The sequence below is a fragment of the Colobus angolensis genome, unplaced genomic scaffold (assembly GCF_000951035.1).
Source record: "Colobus angolensis palliatus isolate OR3802 unplaced genomic scaffold, Cang.pa_1.0 Scaffold107, whole genome shotgun sequence".
NCBI classification, from domain to species: domain Eukaryota; kingdom Metazoa; phylum Chordata; class Mammalia; order Primates; family Cercopithecidae; genus Colobus; species Colobus angolensis.
The window spans coordinates 3,967,238-3,982,096 of NW_012111697.1; the positions used below are offsets into that span (position 1 = coordinate 3,967,238).

Consider the following 14,859-nt stretch of genomic DNA (forward strand, 5'->3'; position numbering starts at 1 on the left):
GGCGATGCCGTGGAGGAGGCGTGTGTAGGCGGCGCCGCGGAGCACCAGCAGGCTGCGCGGTTCCAGCAGTAGCGAGGTGGTGGGCTGGGGCGGAGGCCGAGGCTGCAGGGTGGGTTGAGGGTCAGCGGGGCTCAAGAAGTCGGGGGGTGGGCGAGAGGTCGGCAGGCTCCGGGGGTCAGCGAGTCCCCAGCAAAGGCTGAAGAGCAAGTGCGCTCACAATGATGGAGGCTTTGGTGGTTCAGGAGTGAAAATTGCTGGGGCCTGGGCTGGGGCTGCTAGGAAGGGAGGGCGAGGGCTCTCCAGTCCCTCGGGAGGGGGCAGGATCTAGGCGGCAGATGGGGGCGTCAAAGGGTCAGCGGACGGTGGGAGCTGCAGCTGGGATCTCCAAGGGGCTGGGGCTGGGGCTGGGACCCAGGAATCAGCAGTCCCCAGGACATGCAGGCAGAGCTGGGCTGAGAGAGCATGGCTGAAGCCAGGACCAGGTGAGGACAGAGTGAGGCAGAGGTTAGGGGCAGTGGGGGTCCCCAAGGATATCAGGACATGAGAGGACAACCGCACAGCTGAGGGAGCATCAGAGCATCCAGGAGCATGCAGGGCTCGAGGGCAAGCCCCAAGGAGGAATGGGTCAGGGTGTTCAGGGGTGTTTCTGTGAACACGGGGGTGCTAGAAATGCATCACTCGGAGAAATCATGTGTCAGGGGCCAAGGAGAATCTGGGGGCGTCCTGCACCCCAAATCACATTCCTAGAGTAGCAGGACATCTGGGGCACCCTAAGCAGGGGCAGATAGGGCATCTGGGAGGAGGTGAGGCCCCCCTGAGTTAATGGCGGTGGGGTATCTGAGGATATCAGTGTCTGCTAGGGAGTCAGGGGCATCCACTCAACAGGTTGGGGCATCGGGGAGCCTCTGGAAATCATGGCATGTGGGGCACCCTGTAAGCAGATGGGCTGGGTGTCTGGGAGGAAGTGGGTACACCCCATGAGGGGACAAGGGAAGGTATCTGGGAGAGTGCCAGGAGTACCCCAAAGGCACGTGGGACCAGGTCATCTTGGAGGATGTGTGAGGTTGAAGTGCCTACAAGCAATTGGGGCAGTGTCTGGGGGCCCACCTGTTCTGTAGGGTCATCATCCTCCGGCCGCCGTGGCTCGTAGAAGTCCAGCACAGTGTGGGAGCCCAGGCTGATGGTGCTGACAGTCGGGTAGTACAGTGGTCCATCCTCGTGGGGCTGGGGAGTGGGCACCAGGGCTGGGCAGGGCAGGAGTCCACAACCCCCACCCTCTGGGTCAAAGCGGGGCTCCCAAGCCAGGGACAGGGAGGTGAATGCCTGGTTGGGAGATGTGGCTGCCTAATGAGTGAGGGTGGGTACAGGGTCCTCTGCCCCAGCATGGCTCAGAAGTCTGAGTTGGGGGACACGGGCCAAGGGTGTGTGGTTACCATGATGCCCTCCCCAGGCAGATACTGGTTCACAAGGACATGGTTAGCTGGGAGGCCTCCAAAGAGGCTAAGGTCAGACACTTTGTCCACGTAGCGCTGGAGCCATGGGGGCAGCCGCTCAGGAACCATCCCCCGGGGATGGGGAAGCCCACCTGGGGAAGACAATGGGGTCCTGAGGGCTCCCCCATAGCAACAGATCCCCCATTAGGGATTCCACAATGGCTGGAAGCACCCTGATCCCCTCAGGGACCCCTGACCCTTTGGAGATAGCCACTGGGTCCTTCAGAGGTTTACTCACTTCTCCAGACCACAGGCCCCTTTCAGATACTCCCAACTCATCAGGAAATCACTAATCCCTTAGGACCTCCACTGACCCCTTTAAAATCCTCCTGGCTCTTGGGGCTCCTTGAGCTGTCAGGGACCCTCTGATGTCTTAAGTCTATTGGATCTGAGTCCCCTGCCCCAGCCTACATCCCAGAATCACTCATGCCCCAAGTCAGGGATACTTACCCCAGTTCTGTAACTTTCTCCCAGAGAGCTGGGTCCACTTTGGCTTTGGGGCATTAAAAACCTAGGAGGTGGGAAGGGGGTCACTCCTTTCTCAGGATCACACCTCTATGATTCTCCCACCTAGGTCAACATAGGGGCCTTTGCCTCCGGGGTGGAAATGGGTCATCTCAGTGTCTGTGGGACCATTCCCTGGGGTGGTGGGTTCCTAGGATTTTGTGATTTGCCTTCTTTCCTGGGAATGCCTTTGGCCTCAAAGCCCATCCATGTCTACCAGGATTTAGCAATCAGGGCTGCACAACCATGGTCTGAGAGTTGTGGGTCTCACAATCTACTTAGAGTGCTGGGGCTGGACAGGGCTTTTTCAGTCCAGCCAATCGTCTGCATTCTAATTTCCTGATTCCGTGCCAAACCCGGTGGCTCACACCTGTAATCCCAGCACTTTGGGAGGCCGAGACGAGCACATCACTTGAGGTCAGGAGTTCGAGACCAGCCTGGCCAACATGGGGAAACCCCGTCTCTACTAAAAATACAAAATTTAGCTGGGTATGGTGGCATGCACCTGTAATCCCAGCTACTTGGGAGGATGAGGCAGAATTGCTTGAACCTGGGAGGCAGTGTGGTGGCACATGCCTGCAATCCAAGCTACTAAGGAGACTGAGACACAAGAATTGGCTGAACCCAGGAGGCGGAGGCTACAGTGAACTGAGATCACACCACTGCAGTCCAGCCTGGGCGACAGAGCAAGATTGTCTCAAAAAACAAACAAACAAAAATTCCTGATTCCTGGGCTCTCTGAGGACAGTTTGAGTTCTGCAGCGTCCTTGTTCCTATTGCCTGGGAAAGGGAATATGCAAAGCTGGGCTAGCAAAGAAAGTACTTTGAAAATCTTCCACTGCCAAGATCCTAATGGTCTAGAATGGGCTATCTCAGTCCAACAAGTCTATGCTCTACTTGATAATCTAACCATTCCCTTCATGGTTATGGAGCTGTACTGGGCTATTTCGGCCCAGGAATTCTATAATATGTAGATTTTTCAATGCCAAGAATGCAAAGGTCAGGAATGGGCTATCTCAGCAAAAAAGTCTGTGTTCTGTAGCTAATTTTTTCCTGGACTCAAGATCAGTAGGTTACTCCAACACAGGGAAGATCCGTGCTTTGTAACTTAGGCTCTGGGGCTGCAAAGGGCAGGGACTCTGAGCTTTGTAAATTCTTCTTTCCCCAAACTCTAAGAACAGAATGCAGACTGGGCCATCTCAGCATAGATGGTCTGTGTTTGGTAACCTTATTCCAAAGGCTCTGGGTCTATGCTGAGCTATGTTAGCACGGGAAAGAGTTTACTGGGCTATCTCCACACAGAAATCTGAACACTAAATTCTTTACTCCCCAATCTCAATGATCTGAACTGGGCTATCTCAGCCTATGTTTATAACCCCCTATTCTCTAAGCTAGCAGGATTGGGCTATCTCAGTAGAGGCAGTCTGAGCTCTGTAACTTCCTTGTTCCTTTTGTCAGGGTCTTCACTGCAGCCTTGTGGGCTCTCATACAGAGGATGGGCATTGGGGAGGAATATGGGAAGAGTGGGAAAACAGACCAGAAGGGCACTGAGGTCACCTGTCGAAGCAAATACTCCTCCTCTTCTTTGGAGATGAAGTCTGGGACATAGTAGATGACAGGTGGTGCCTAGGATAGAGAGACCTCCTTGAAGATGTGGCCTTTCAACCCACACAGAGGACATATCATCACAGAGCAACCCCTATGCCTGGAGACAGGCTCAGGATGTCCTCAGACAGGTAGGGTCTGAAGTCAAGGGACCAGTGCCATTCCAGAATGGACTCTGACAGTAAGAATGAATTTAGAGGAAGGGGGCAGTCCCAACCCAAGAACTCAGGAGTCAGCCTGCCTCCTTCACCCTCTGCACCCTGAGTTCGGACAACCTGCTCCACTCTGAATGGTTCCAGGGCTGGGACTCGGGCGTCCTGCTCCTCCATCAACACCAACTCCTTGCACCTAATCCTGTAGGGAGGGGAGGACACGCTGAAGTCACTAGGCCTCCCAACTTAACATCACAACGCAGCCTTCCAGTCTATCACAGACCAGGCCTCACCTCAGCCCTCTTCTGAAACTCACTTGGTCTCTAAAAGCTGAGTCTTCAGCATCTTACAAGCCACACAGAGAGCCCCTAGGCTCCATGCCCGGAAACAATGAACCCCAAGAATAATCCCCCATGACTCTGTTTACTAAGGGCCCATCAAACTATACATACGCCCTCTCAATCCTCCCACAGAGAACGTTGTCTGGCCCCACACACAGGGAGCCTTTCTCAAAAGCTCTACATATAGCCCCCAGGGCTGCACCCCAGAACCTCTTTAAACACCTTGAGACCTCGCTTCAGACCTGCAACTTTGAGCCCGGCTATCAACACTCAGCGACCCCCGCCCCCCACCGAATCCCATTCTGTGCACCCCTGTGACCCCAATCTGAGCCTCCTCGGATCCTCCCATTTGGACGCCCCTCGGATTTCCCTTCCTGAGTGCCCCTTCACTCCAGCACCCTGGGATCTTTAGCTCTGAGGCTGACTCCCAAATCTTCTTCCCTCCCTGAATCCTTCAGACCCCCGACTCCGAGCCTTTTAGGACTCCAAGCTCTGAGCCTCCTCGGATTCCTATTCTGGGCTCCCCCGGATCCCCACTTTCAGACCTCTTGACACCCATCTCTACCCCCAGCACTCCCCAAAACTGACCGTCCACCAGCGTCCCCTCCAATTTCCAAATTCAACATCCCCATCCCCCTCCCATCCATTTCCGGCCACATTACAGACGCTGAGCTCGCAGGCCAATGGGAGCTCCCAGAGGCCTCAAGGGCCCGCCTTCCACCCAATCGGCGCTCTCACTCAGTATTCGCCCTCCCACTTCATCCTCTCCCAGGGATAGGCCGCGCCTCCTGGTCTCTGAGCCATTGGCAGGAGGGCGTGGGCGGGGCATCGTCATCTGGCACTGGCCAATCAGAACTTAAGAACCGAACCGGGCCATCGGCCGAGTGGACCCGGATGGGCGGAACGGGGGCTGCAGCCCTGACAGCCGCGGGAAGATACGAGAGGCTGCTAGGACTTCCCGCGGCCAGCGCCAGCCGGTGCCCACGCCTCAGGGAGGCGAGACTGAAGGAAGCACTTCCTTTCCCGTCTTCTCTCAGCAAGGGAAACCCCCAATGACCCGACACAGAGAGGCCATAGAAACGTCTTTATTGAAGAGGACAGGAGTCATGCTGAGTTTGGGGACATGCAGTGAAGGGGCAGTCGTGAGCTGTCCTTGGTGGTTGGGGCCCCAGGTCCGCCCTGGACTCCCTGGGCCTTCAGGTTCTCCCTCGGGCTGTTGGTCGGGCCCAGGTGCTGTGGGGTCTTTTGAGGCCAGTGACTAGAACGTAGGTTGAAATCGGGGTTCCAGGATTTGGGATCCCCTCAGGGCCTTGGGGCCTTCCATTTACTAGAGATGGAGGCTTTAGGATTTGGGGTTCCCTTAGGGCTGGGGATCTTGGAATTTGGTGTCTTGAAATCCGTGGACTCGGGGCATTGAAATTCTCCAGTTTCCAGGGATGGGAATTCCTGTGTGGGGTTTCCTGGTGCCTGTCAATAGGGCTTGAGGTGCCTGGGAGCCTGGAATGCATGTCCTGACTGCAGTCTCCTCCATACCAGGCACAGCGACCTCATGATTGGGTTTCCTGGTGGCTTGGGATTGGATTTTCAAATTTGGGATTCCCTGGGGATTTGGGGATTCCATGATTCAGGGGTCCTAGAAATTAGGGCATTGGGGTCTTCTAGGGGCTGTAGGACTTGAGGGCATAGGGGAGTTTGGGATGTGTGTACTCTAGGGTTTGGGATCCCCAGAGTCCTAGAATGGGGCCTCCAAATTTTGGGGTTCCCCAAAGGGGGAAGTCGTTACTTAAAAAATAGATAATTTTCTGGGAGCCTGGCCAGCACAGGAGCTGTGGGCCATGTGGGGTGGGCTTCATACAAGGCACTGGGGGTTTCTTGAGGGTGCAGAGGATAGGAAGACTTGGGGGTCCTGTAATTAGCACTTCCAGGACTGTTTTGGTGTCTGTAAATTAGGGGTGACAGTGGGCTGGTTATGGTGGGTTTCTCTTGAGGGGTAAGAACAAGGGTCTTTGTTAATGAAGGAAGTCTCTGATTGAGGGGCTGGAGTGTAAGGGCTTCAGGGTGACCATGGGGTCACGACATCTTGAGGGGACTGATGTTAAATGGGGAACAATGACATGAACGTCCATTACTCCTTTGCTTTGGGGGTGTGACCTATGTTTATTTCAAGAGGACTTAGTGGGGGGTGTTTGTTAATGGGGAAGTTTCTGATCCAGGGTTGGGTGATTCAAGAATGTTCTGTTGTAATGCATTATGTGGAGAGGGTCACCATCATTTGGGGTGATGTGGAAATCTGTTAATCTGGGAATCTGCTCTGTGGGGTTGGGGATAGGGACTAGCCTGAAGGTGCTACTCAGGGAATCTCTTTCTGGGTGAAATGGGGTCTGTATTTGGGGGTTATTATGGGGCTATCTGTTAATAATGGGGCCTCAATGATCGAGGGCTGGCTAACAGGGGTCTCTACTCTGGATGTGTTACTGGGAATCTCTATCTCAGGGTGACTCAGGGCTCTTCGGGTGTCAGGAGATGCTAGTGGGGACTCTGTCTCTTTGTCAGGTGTCCAGGGCCTCTAAGACTGCATCTCTGCCCTCAGCATCCAGGGGAACCAGCAGCAGAACAGCAACCTGGAAAGGAGAATGACAGGGTCACACCCTTAGGCAGGCAGCGGGGACATCTGCACCCATCACCCCCAGCCTTTCCCCCAGTGTTTGCTATCAGGCCTTTCTGGATTTTGCCTCTACCTCTCTGGCTGTGGTTTGTTTGTTTGTCTGTTTTCTGAGACGGAGTCTCCATGTCACCCAGGCTGGAGTGCTGTGGCATGATCTCAGCTCACTGCAACCTCTGCCTCCCAGGTTCAAGCAATTCTCCTGCCTCAGCCTCCCGAGTAGCTTGGACTACAGGTGTATGTTTGGCTAATTTTTGTGTTTTTGGTACAGACGGGGTTTTACTATGTTGACCAGGCTGGTCTGGAACTCCTGACCTCAGGTGATCCAGCTGCCTCGGCCTCCCAAAGTGCTGGGATTACAGGCGTGAGCCACCCCGCCTGGTCTGTAGCTGTTATTCTGAGGCTTATGTGGAGTGAAGGGTGTTCTGCTTCCTTTACCGCCGACCCGAAAGTGGAAGTCACTAGAATTCAGTGCGGGGCCCTACACCTTAAAGACTGTTTCTGGGTATGCTAACAAGTTACAAGTTTTCCTAACCTCTCTTTCCAGCCCTGACCAGAGCTCCAGATCTCTGGGTCCAACTGCCTTGTGGATCCCTCTCCCTGAATGTCGCATAGGAGAGGGGACAGGGGTTGGCCACACACCTGGAAATGGAGTTCTCTGATGCAATGTCCTTTGGGGTCCGGACTGTGGTGAAGGTGCGTTTGGGCTGCGTCACTGAAGAGGAGGTCAGGATGTCAAGTGAGGGGATGACAGACCACCTGTGTCCTCAATACTCATTCAGACCCCTTCTCATTAATACCTCCCCATGTCTCCAGCCCCTACCTGGATCCCACATTCCCAATACCCATCTGGGCCCCTTGTCCATAATTCCCACCACGTGCCCCAGTGACTATCCCTTTCCCCAGTATCTGCTCAACCTCATGTCCCCAAAGAGCCTTATTGCTAACTTCCTCATACCCTTCAGCACCTATCTTTTTGAGGACCTTGTCTCATCATTTTCCTGGACCCTGTGTCCCCCATTAAATACCAGAGACTGTCACCAGTATATATCTGAGAACCTAGGACCCTTCCTCCCACCCCCAAACTTACACTCCCCACATATCATCTCCCAACTCACTTGTCACTTGATGCACTTTTTTGGCTCCAACACTGTCCCCAGGGGGATCAGTAGATCCGCCAATCCTGAGGAGACACAGTGACGGGGGAGAGGTCAGAGCCACAAGAGGCCAGAGTCTGACTGGGGGCTGGGGGGTGTCCACACTGTCCTGCTGGTCTGGGAGGAGGAGGCCATCTGACGGGGGATCAGGGCTCCAGGTGGTACCCTGGGTTGGGGCTAGAAGTTTGGGCTCACCTCTGAATACGGGATGCTGGTGCGAAGACCCCATGCCTCGGGGGGCAAGTGAAGTACCGGACGCCGAAGACAGAGCCGTCATGCTTGCCTGTGGGCTGGTCCAGCTCAATGCCATACCAGTAACCTACAGCACGAGGGTGTCAGGATTTCTCAAGGCCCTGCCTGGCCCCCGGCCCAGAGTCCCCATCCTCACCTGGGGCAAAGTCTGTCTTCCCATAGAAGCGCACGATGCCCTGCTTCTGGCCCGCGACAAGGACCTGGTCTCCAACCTCAGCCTTGGCCCCATCACGCTGCTGCAAGCTGCCCAGAGATGGGGATGATGGGGTCTTCTTCTTGCCTAAGGGAAGAAGGTGTAGGAGGTGGGTAGGGGGGTGATGCCAGCTTTGGGAACCCCATGCCACCTGGAAAACCCCAAGGTAGAAACCCTGTTCTTGGTTTGAAGTGAAACTGAATCCCAGATGCCAGAGAATTAGGAAGGGGCTTTAGGCCTGAAAGGAAACCAAGTCAGAGAATCTGAAGAACCCCAAAATCCTTTCTCAAAGCTGGGGATATGTTGGATTAGGAAAAGGTGAGTCAGAAGTCAGGAACCCAGAAACTGTCCTTTTAAAATGAAGGGAGAGGCCAGGCGCAGTGGCTCATGCCTGTAATCCCAGCACTTTGGGAGGCCAAGGCAGGCGGATCACGAGGTCAGGAGATCGAGACCACGGTGAAACCCCATCTCTACTAAAAATACAAAGAATTAGCTGGGCGCGGTGGCAGGCGCCTGAAGTCCCAGCTACCCGGGAGGCTGAGGCAGAATGGCGTGAACCTGGGAGGCGGAGCTTGCAGTGAGCCGAGATTGTGCCACCACATTCCAGCCTGGGCGACAGAGCGAGACCCCATCTCAAAAAAAAAAAGAAGGGAGAATTTGGGTCTGAGAGTAAATCAGGCTGGGTGCAGTAGCACAGGCCTGTAATCCTAGCACTTTGAGAGGCCGAGGCAGGTGGATCACTTGAGGTCAGGAGTTTGAGACCAGCCTGGCCACCATGGCAAAACCCTCTCTCTACAAAAAAAATACAAACATTAGCCGGATGTGGTGGGCGCCTGTAATCCCAACTACTTGGGAGGCTGAGGCACGAGAATCGCTTAAACCCGGGAGGCAGAGGTTGCAGTGAGCCAAGATCGCGCCACCACACTCCAGCCTGGGCAACAGGGCAAGACTCTTGTCTCAAAAAAAAAAAAAAGTAAATCAAATGACCAAAACCAGGATCTCCACAGATTCTTTCCTAAAACTGGGGGAGACCTTTGGACCTAAGAGGAAACTAAGTCACAGAGGACAGGGAACCCACAGGTCTTCTAAGAACTAGGGGGGACCAGTACTGAGCCAAAGGGGAAACTGAGTCACAGAAGTCAGGAACTCAGAGCTTGTCTTCCAAAACTGGAGTTTGGGCCTGAGGAGAAACTGAATCTCAGAAGCTGAGCTACCCACACAACATCCCCAAACTGGCTCTTCCCACCGCAGGGATCCCCTCTCTGACCTTTGTGTTCCCTGCGGCCTTTGCCGGTGACACGGGAGAAGTCCATCCGGGGGGTCCGGGGCGTAGAGGTGACAGAGGAGGGGGGTGCGTCCACTGCCTTGGAGATCTTGGACACGGAGGCAAAGAGACCTACGAGTACAGAGTTCGAGCCTGGTGTTGTCCAAGCCTCTACCCTCAGCCCCCACCCCCATCCCCTATTTCCCAGTCAGCAGCATCAGGACTGCTGAGCGGACCCCCGGCCGCACCCCTCTTGGGCCCCAGGTGGGACTAACCCTGCTTGGGGGGACAGATGAAGTACCGAACGCCCCCAACGCTGCCATCATTCTTGCCCTCAGGCTCGTCCAGCTCCACGCCCACCCACTGGCCGCTGGCAAACTCCGTGGTCCCACAGAACCGCAGTGTGCCCGTCTGGGGAGAGAAGGGAGGCAATGGCTGAGGAAGGAATGCTGGGAGGCCAACGTGGAGTGCTCGCACACAGGCAGCAAGGTGGGGTGCATAAGGCCACCCTGGGCCCAAACCCCAGGTCACACATCACCATTTGCTGGCTACATGAGTTAACCTCTCTGTGCCTCAACTTCCTTTACTGTGAAATGGGAACAAATTATACTCACCTTATAGGATTGTTAAAGAGTTGCCCTGTCTCATATAGTGAACAGTGACTAGCCACATAGGACAATTTAAATGTATTTATTTATTATTATTATTATTATTATTTCAGATGGAGTCTCGCTCTGTTGCCAGGCTGGAGTGCAGTGGCATGATCTTGGCTCACTGCAAACTCCGCTTCCTGGGTTCAAGCAATTCTCCCGTCTCAGACTCCCAAGTAGCTGGGACTACAGGTGCACACCACCACGCCTGGCTAATTTTTGTATTTTTAGTAGAGACGGGGTTTCACCATATTGGTCAGGCTGGTCTGGAACTCCTCACCTCAGGTGATCCACCCGCCTGTCTCCCAAAGTGCTGGGATTACAGGCATGAGCCACTGTGCCTGGTCAACAATTTAAACTTAAACTAAGGCTGGCTGCGGTGGCTCATGCCTGTAATTCCAACACTTTGGGAGGCCAAGGCTGGGGAATTACTTAAGGCCAGGAGTTTCAGACCAGCCTGGGTGAAAATAGCGAGACCCTCTCATCTTAATCTGTTTCAAAATACAAAGGCAGTAAGACCCTATTCTCTGTAAAAGAAAGAAAAAAAGTAGCCAGGTGCAGTAGCTCAAGCCTGTAGTCCCAGTTACTTGGGAGGCTGAGGTGGGAGGATCGCTTGAGCCCAGGAGTTCAAGGGTGCAGTGAGCTATGATTGTGCCACTGCACTTCAGCCTGGGCAACAGAGCAAGACCCTGTCTCAAAAATAAATAAATACATACCTTAGGAACAAGACTCAGATAATTTTTTAATTTAAAAATAAATAAATTTAGTCCGGGCGCGATGGCTCACACCCAAAAGCACTTTGGGAGGCCGAGGTGCGAGGATCACCTGAGGTCAGGAGTTCAACACCAGCCTGGCCAACATGCTGAAACCCCCATCTCTACTAAAAACACAAAAATTAACTGGGCGTGATGGCACATGCCTGTAACCCCAGCTACTCGGGAGGCTGAGGCAGGAGAATTGCTTGAACCCCGGAGTGTTGCAGTGAGACCAGATAGCGCCATTGCACTCCGGCCTGGGCAACAGAGCAAGACTCTGTTTCAAGAAAAAACATAAATAAAAATAAAAATCAATAAATTTAAACTAAAAGTGCATTTCCCCAGTCACACTAGTCATGTTTCAAGTGCTCAATTGTCACATGTGGCTTGTAGCTACTTTACTGAACAGCACAGACACAGAATATTTCCACTAATACAGAAAGCTCTGTTGGACAGGGCTGTCATAGAGAAATTAAAACCCTGAGAACAGGCTTGGCATTAAGTAAAGGATCAGCAAGTATTCGTTATTGAAAAATAGTTTTTTTCTATTTTAGAGACAGGGTCTCACTCTGTGGCCCAGGCTGGAGTACAGTGGTGCAATCATAGCTCAGTGTAACCTTGAACTCCTGGGTTCAAGCAATCTTCACTCCTCAGTTCCCAAGTAGCTGGGACTACAGGTGCACGCCACCAAAGCCTGGCTAATTAAAACAACAACAACAACAACAAAACTTTTTTTAAAAAATAGAAATGGAGTATCCCCATGTTGCCCCCCAGGTTGGTATTAAGCTCCTGGCCTCAAGCAATCTTCCCCATCTTGGCCTCCCAAAGTGCTGGGATTACAGGTGTGAAGCCACTCTGCCCAGTCTGTTAGCTATTATCATGCTGTAACTTTGGTCAGGGGACTTCTTGAACCTCAGTTTCATCTGTAAAATAGAGATAGTAAGATACCTCATGGCGTGATTGTCTGATGGAAACTTTTTTTTTTTTTGAGACAAGGTCTCGCTTTGTCACCCAGGCTGGGGGTGCAGTGGCATGATCTCAGCACAGTGCAGCCTCAAACTCCTGGGCACAAGTGATCCTCTCACTTCAGCCTCCTGAGTAGCCAGGACTACAGGTGTGCGCCACCATGCCTGGTTAATTTTTTCATTTTTAGTGGAGATGTGGTCTCACTATGTTGCCTAGGCTGGTCTTGAACTCCTGAGCCCAAGCGATCCTTCTGCCTCAGCCTCCCAAAGTGCTGGGACTATGGGCATGAGTCACCACATTAGGCGGAAACATTTTTAATACATGTAAAGTTGCTTAATATGTAAAGTTCACTAAAAGCCTTTAGTAAGTGTGGTTATCATCATTATGGGAGGCTCATTCACCTCTCCATGTCTCAGTTTCTTGTCTATATAATGGGCTAATTAATTAGTGCTGATCTTAGAGGGTTGGTGGAGGGACTAGAACAGTGCCTGGCACACACAAAGAGCATTTAGTATGCACTGGACTCTGTTCTAATGACCTTATGCATTTTAATTAATTTAAACCTCAACCAGCCCCCTAAGGTGGGTACTATTATCATCTCCATTTACAGATGAAGACATTGATGCCCAGAGAGGCAGAATCACTGGCTCCAGGTCCCACAGCTGGGAAGTTGCACAGCTGAGATTTACCTGGGCAAGTCTCTGGGCCTGAGCCCATGACGCTGTGCTATGCTGCTTCTCTAAGGGGCAGTGATTGGTATTCCATGTCTTCAGATAAAGGTTTTCACCTGTTGGAGGCTCTTATAGTCTCGCTTACAAAATGGGAAGAGTCAACCCAAACTTCTTTCAGAATTGTACAATGGATACGATTAGATCGTGCACATCAGAATGCTTTCTGGATGGGGCCGTGTGCAGTGGCTTATGCCTGTAATCCCAGCACTTTGGGAGCCAAGGCGGGTGGATCACTTGAGGGCAGGAGTTTGAGACCAGCCTGGCCAACATGGCGAAACCCATTGCCACTAAAAATAAAAACAAAAAATTAGCCAGGCTTGTTGGCACACACTTGTAATCCCAGCTACTCGGGAGGCTAAGACATGAGAACAGTTTGAATCTGGGAGGCAGAGGTTGCTGTGAGCCAAGATCGCACCACTGCACTCCAGCCTGGGTGACAGAGCGAGACCCATCCTAAAAAAACAAAAACAAAATTCAAACTCCTTCCGGTAGCCTACAGGTCTGCTGTGACCCAGCCTTGCTGACCTCTCCACCTCACCCCGCTTCCCATAACTCCCTCATCACACCGCCCCTTCCTGCCTCTGTGTCTCCATACCTACTGTATCCTCTGCTTCCTTATCTTTGCAGAGAAAGCTCTTTCCTGTCTTAGTCTGGACATCACCTCCTTAGAGAAGCCTTCTCAGAACACCCCAGCTAAAACCACCCCAGCATTCAGCCAGGGACAATTTACTAAATCCAAACATGTAATGGTGTTCACAGCCCTTGTTGCTACCAGAAATTACTTTTGTTTGTTTGTTTGTTTCAGTAGAGGCGGGATCTTGCTATGTTGCCCAGGCTGGTCTCTAACAACTCCTGGCCTCAAGTGATCCTCCCACCTCAGCCTCCCAAAATGCCAGGATTACAGGTGTAAACCACCATGCCCAACCCAGAAATTATCTCAACCAGAGGTTTACTTTCTTGACTGTCTCCGCTTCAATACAAGTGGAGCTCCATGAGAGCAGGGCAGGGGCAGACACAGCCCTCCCTCCCTAAGGACAGACTGGGTCCCGTATGGAGCCTGAGGGACACCAGGAAATGAAGTTGGAGTCCCTGGATAAATGAAGATTCTCTCTGCCCTCTGGGCTGTGATACCTGCTCCCCCTAGCTGAGACTCCTTTCTCCCTTTTTTCCCTGGCTTGCTCCTCCACATCTGCAATTTGGATGCATTCCCCATCACACTCCAATCACTCTGGCCTGGACTTTCCTAGCCAGACTTGCCTCTGAGAGCGGAGGGGCCTGATCGAGGACCACAAGACCCAGGGGGAGCCACAGGTGCACAGAGCTGCGCAGATATCTCTGCTTACCCCTCCCCATGGCAGCCATGACCGCTCTCGGCCGTCACTGTCAGATGATTACTTGTTTCCCCCCCTGGATAGAGAGCTCAGCACAGGGTGAGGCTCAAGGGAGACACCCACGGAACAACTGAGACGAAATCAAATACTGGGTGGATAGTTAGGACGGCAAGCAGACAAAGGGGACGGACTGCACTCTGCCCAAGGACACAGCTCCAAGGGATTAAGGGGCTGAGTCCCACCCCCACCCACCACGCCAACACACACCCCAACCCCTGACCTTCTGGCCATCCAGCAGCACGCGGTCTCCCAGGCGCAAGCCCAGTGCGCTAAGCATGAGATTGCCTGGGACGTTGTCATAGTTGGGTAACGTGACCTTGGGGAGGGCGCAAGATAGTGGCACCGCCTCTTCCAGAAGCGTCCGCAGCTCCTTGGCCACCAGCGCTGCCTCTGCCTTGTCCAGGGACATGTCCATAGGATCTGGGACCACCTCCGCTGGCACCTGTCCTTTTCGATTCTGGGGGCCAATGAGAAGGGGGGCAGGGACTCAATGGTACAGGCCACATCCCCATGGAGGCCCTGACCCTAGAGACCACCAGTCTGGGTGATACAGGGGTAGGACTAGGTCATACCCTGGGTCAACCTGGGAATAAGAAGGGGCAGGGCAAGGCCGGGTAAAGTGGCTCATGCCCGTAATCCCAGTACATTGTGAGTCCGAGGCAGGCAGATCGCTTGAGGTCAGGAGTTCAAGACCAGCCTGGTCAACATGGTGAAACCGTGTCTCTACCAAAAATACAAAAAAT

The 14,859-nt window shown here is 53.2% G+C and overlaps 2 protein-coding genes and 1 long non-coding RNA gene across 4 annotated transcripts in view; 1 reads left to right on the forward strand and 2 right to left on the reverse strand.

Annotated features, from left to right (window-relative positions):
* On the reverse strand, window positions 1-4,742 carry ALKBH6 (alkB, alkylation repair homolog 6 (E. coli)). The gene is made up of 7 exons (XM_011948529.1): window positions 4,684-4,742; window positions 3,878-3,956; window positions 3,555-3,623; window positions 1,944-2,004; window positions 1,434-1,585; window positions 1,108-1,186; window positions 1-102 (listed from the first exon to the last, which is right to left on the reverse strand). The coding sequence occupies exons 1-6, from the start codon at window positions 4,740-4,742 to the stop codon at window positions 1,124-1,126; spliced, it is 483 nt and encodes a 160-aa protein (XP_011803919.1). The 3' UTR covers window positions 1-102; window positions 1,108-1,123.
* A 266-nt stretch (window positions 4,743-5,008) lies between these two features.
* LOC105516409 overlaps window positions 5,009-14,859 on the forward strand; it is a 28,855-nt gene continuing 19,004 nt past the window's right edge. The window contains exons 1-3 of the long non-coding RNA XR_001002482.1: window positions 5,009-5,091; window positions 7,305-7,453; window positions 9,962-10,112. This is a non-coding gene — a long non-coding RNA (uncharacterized LOC105516409). The remainder of the gene's footprint in view (window positions 5,092-7,304; window positions 7,454-9,961; window positions 10,113-14,859) is intronic.
* Window positions 5,165-14,859, reverse strand: part of CLIP3 (CAP-GLY domain containing linker protein 3) — an 18,080-nt gene continuing 8,385 nt past the window's right edge. For both annotated transcript variants that reach the window (XM_011948598.1, XM_011948603.1), the window contains exons 7-14: window positions 14,337-14,573; window positions 9,899-10,034; window positions 9,627-9,755; window positions 8,303-8,446; window positions 8,110-8,233; window positions 7,876-7,940; window positions 7,400-7,472; window positions 5,165-6,716 (exon numbers count right to left, since the gene is read on the reverse strand). In XM_011948598.1, the coding sequence (XP_011803988.1) occupies window positions 6,662-6,716; window positions 7,400-7,472; window positions 7,876-7,940; window positions 8,110-8,233; window positions 8,303-8,446; window positions 9,627-9,755; window positions 9,899-10,034; window positions 14,337-14,573 (963 nt within the window). In that variant the 3' untranslated portion in view covers window positions 5,165-6,661. The remainder of the gene's footprint in view (window positions 6,717-7,399; window positions 7,473-7,875; window positions 7,941-8,109; window positions 8,234-8,302; window positions 8,447-9,626; window positions 9,756-9,898; window positions 10,035-14,336; window positions 14,574-14,859) is intronic.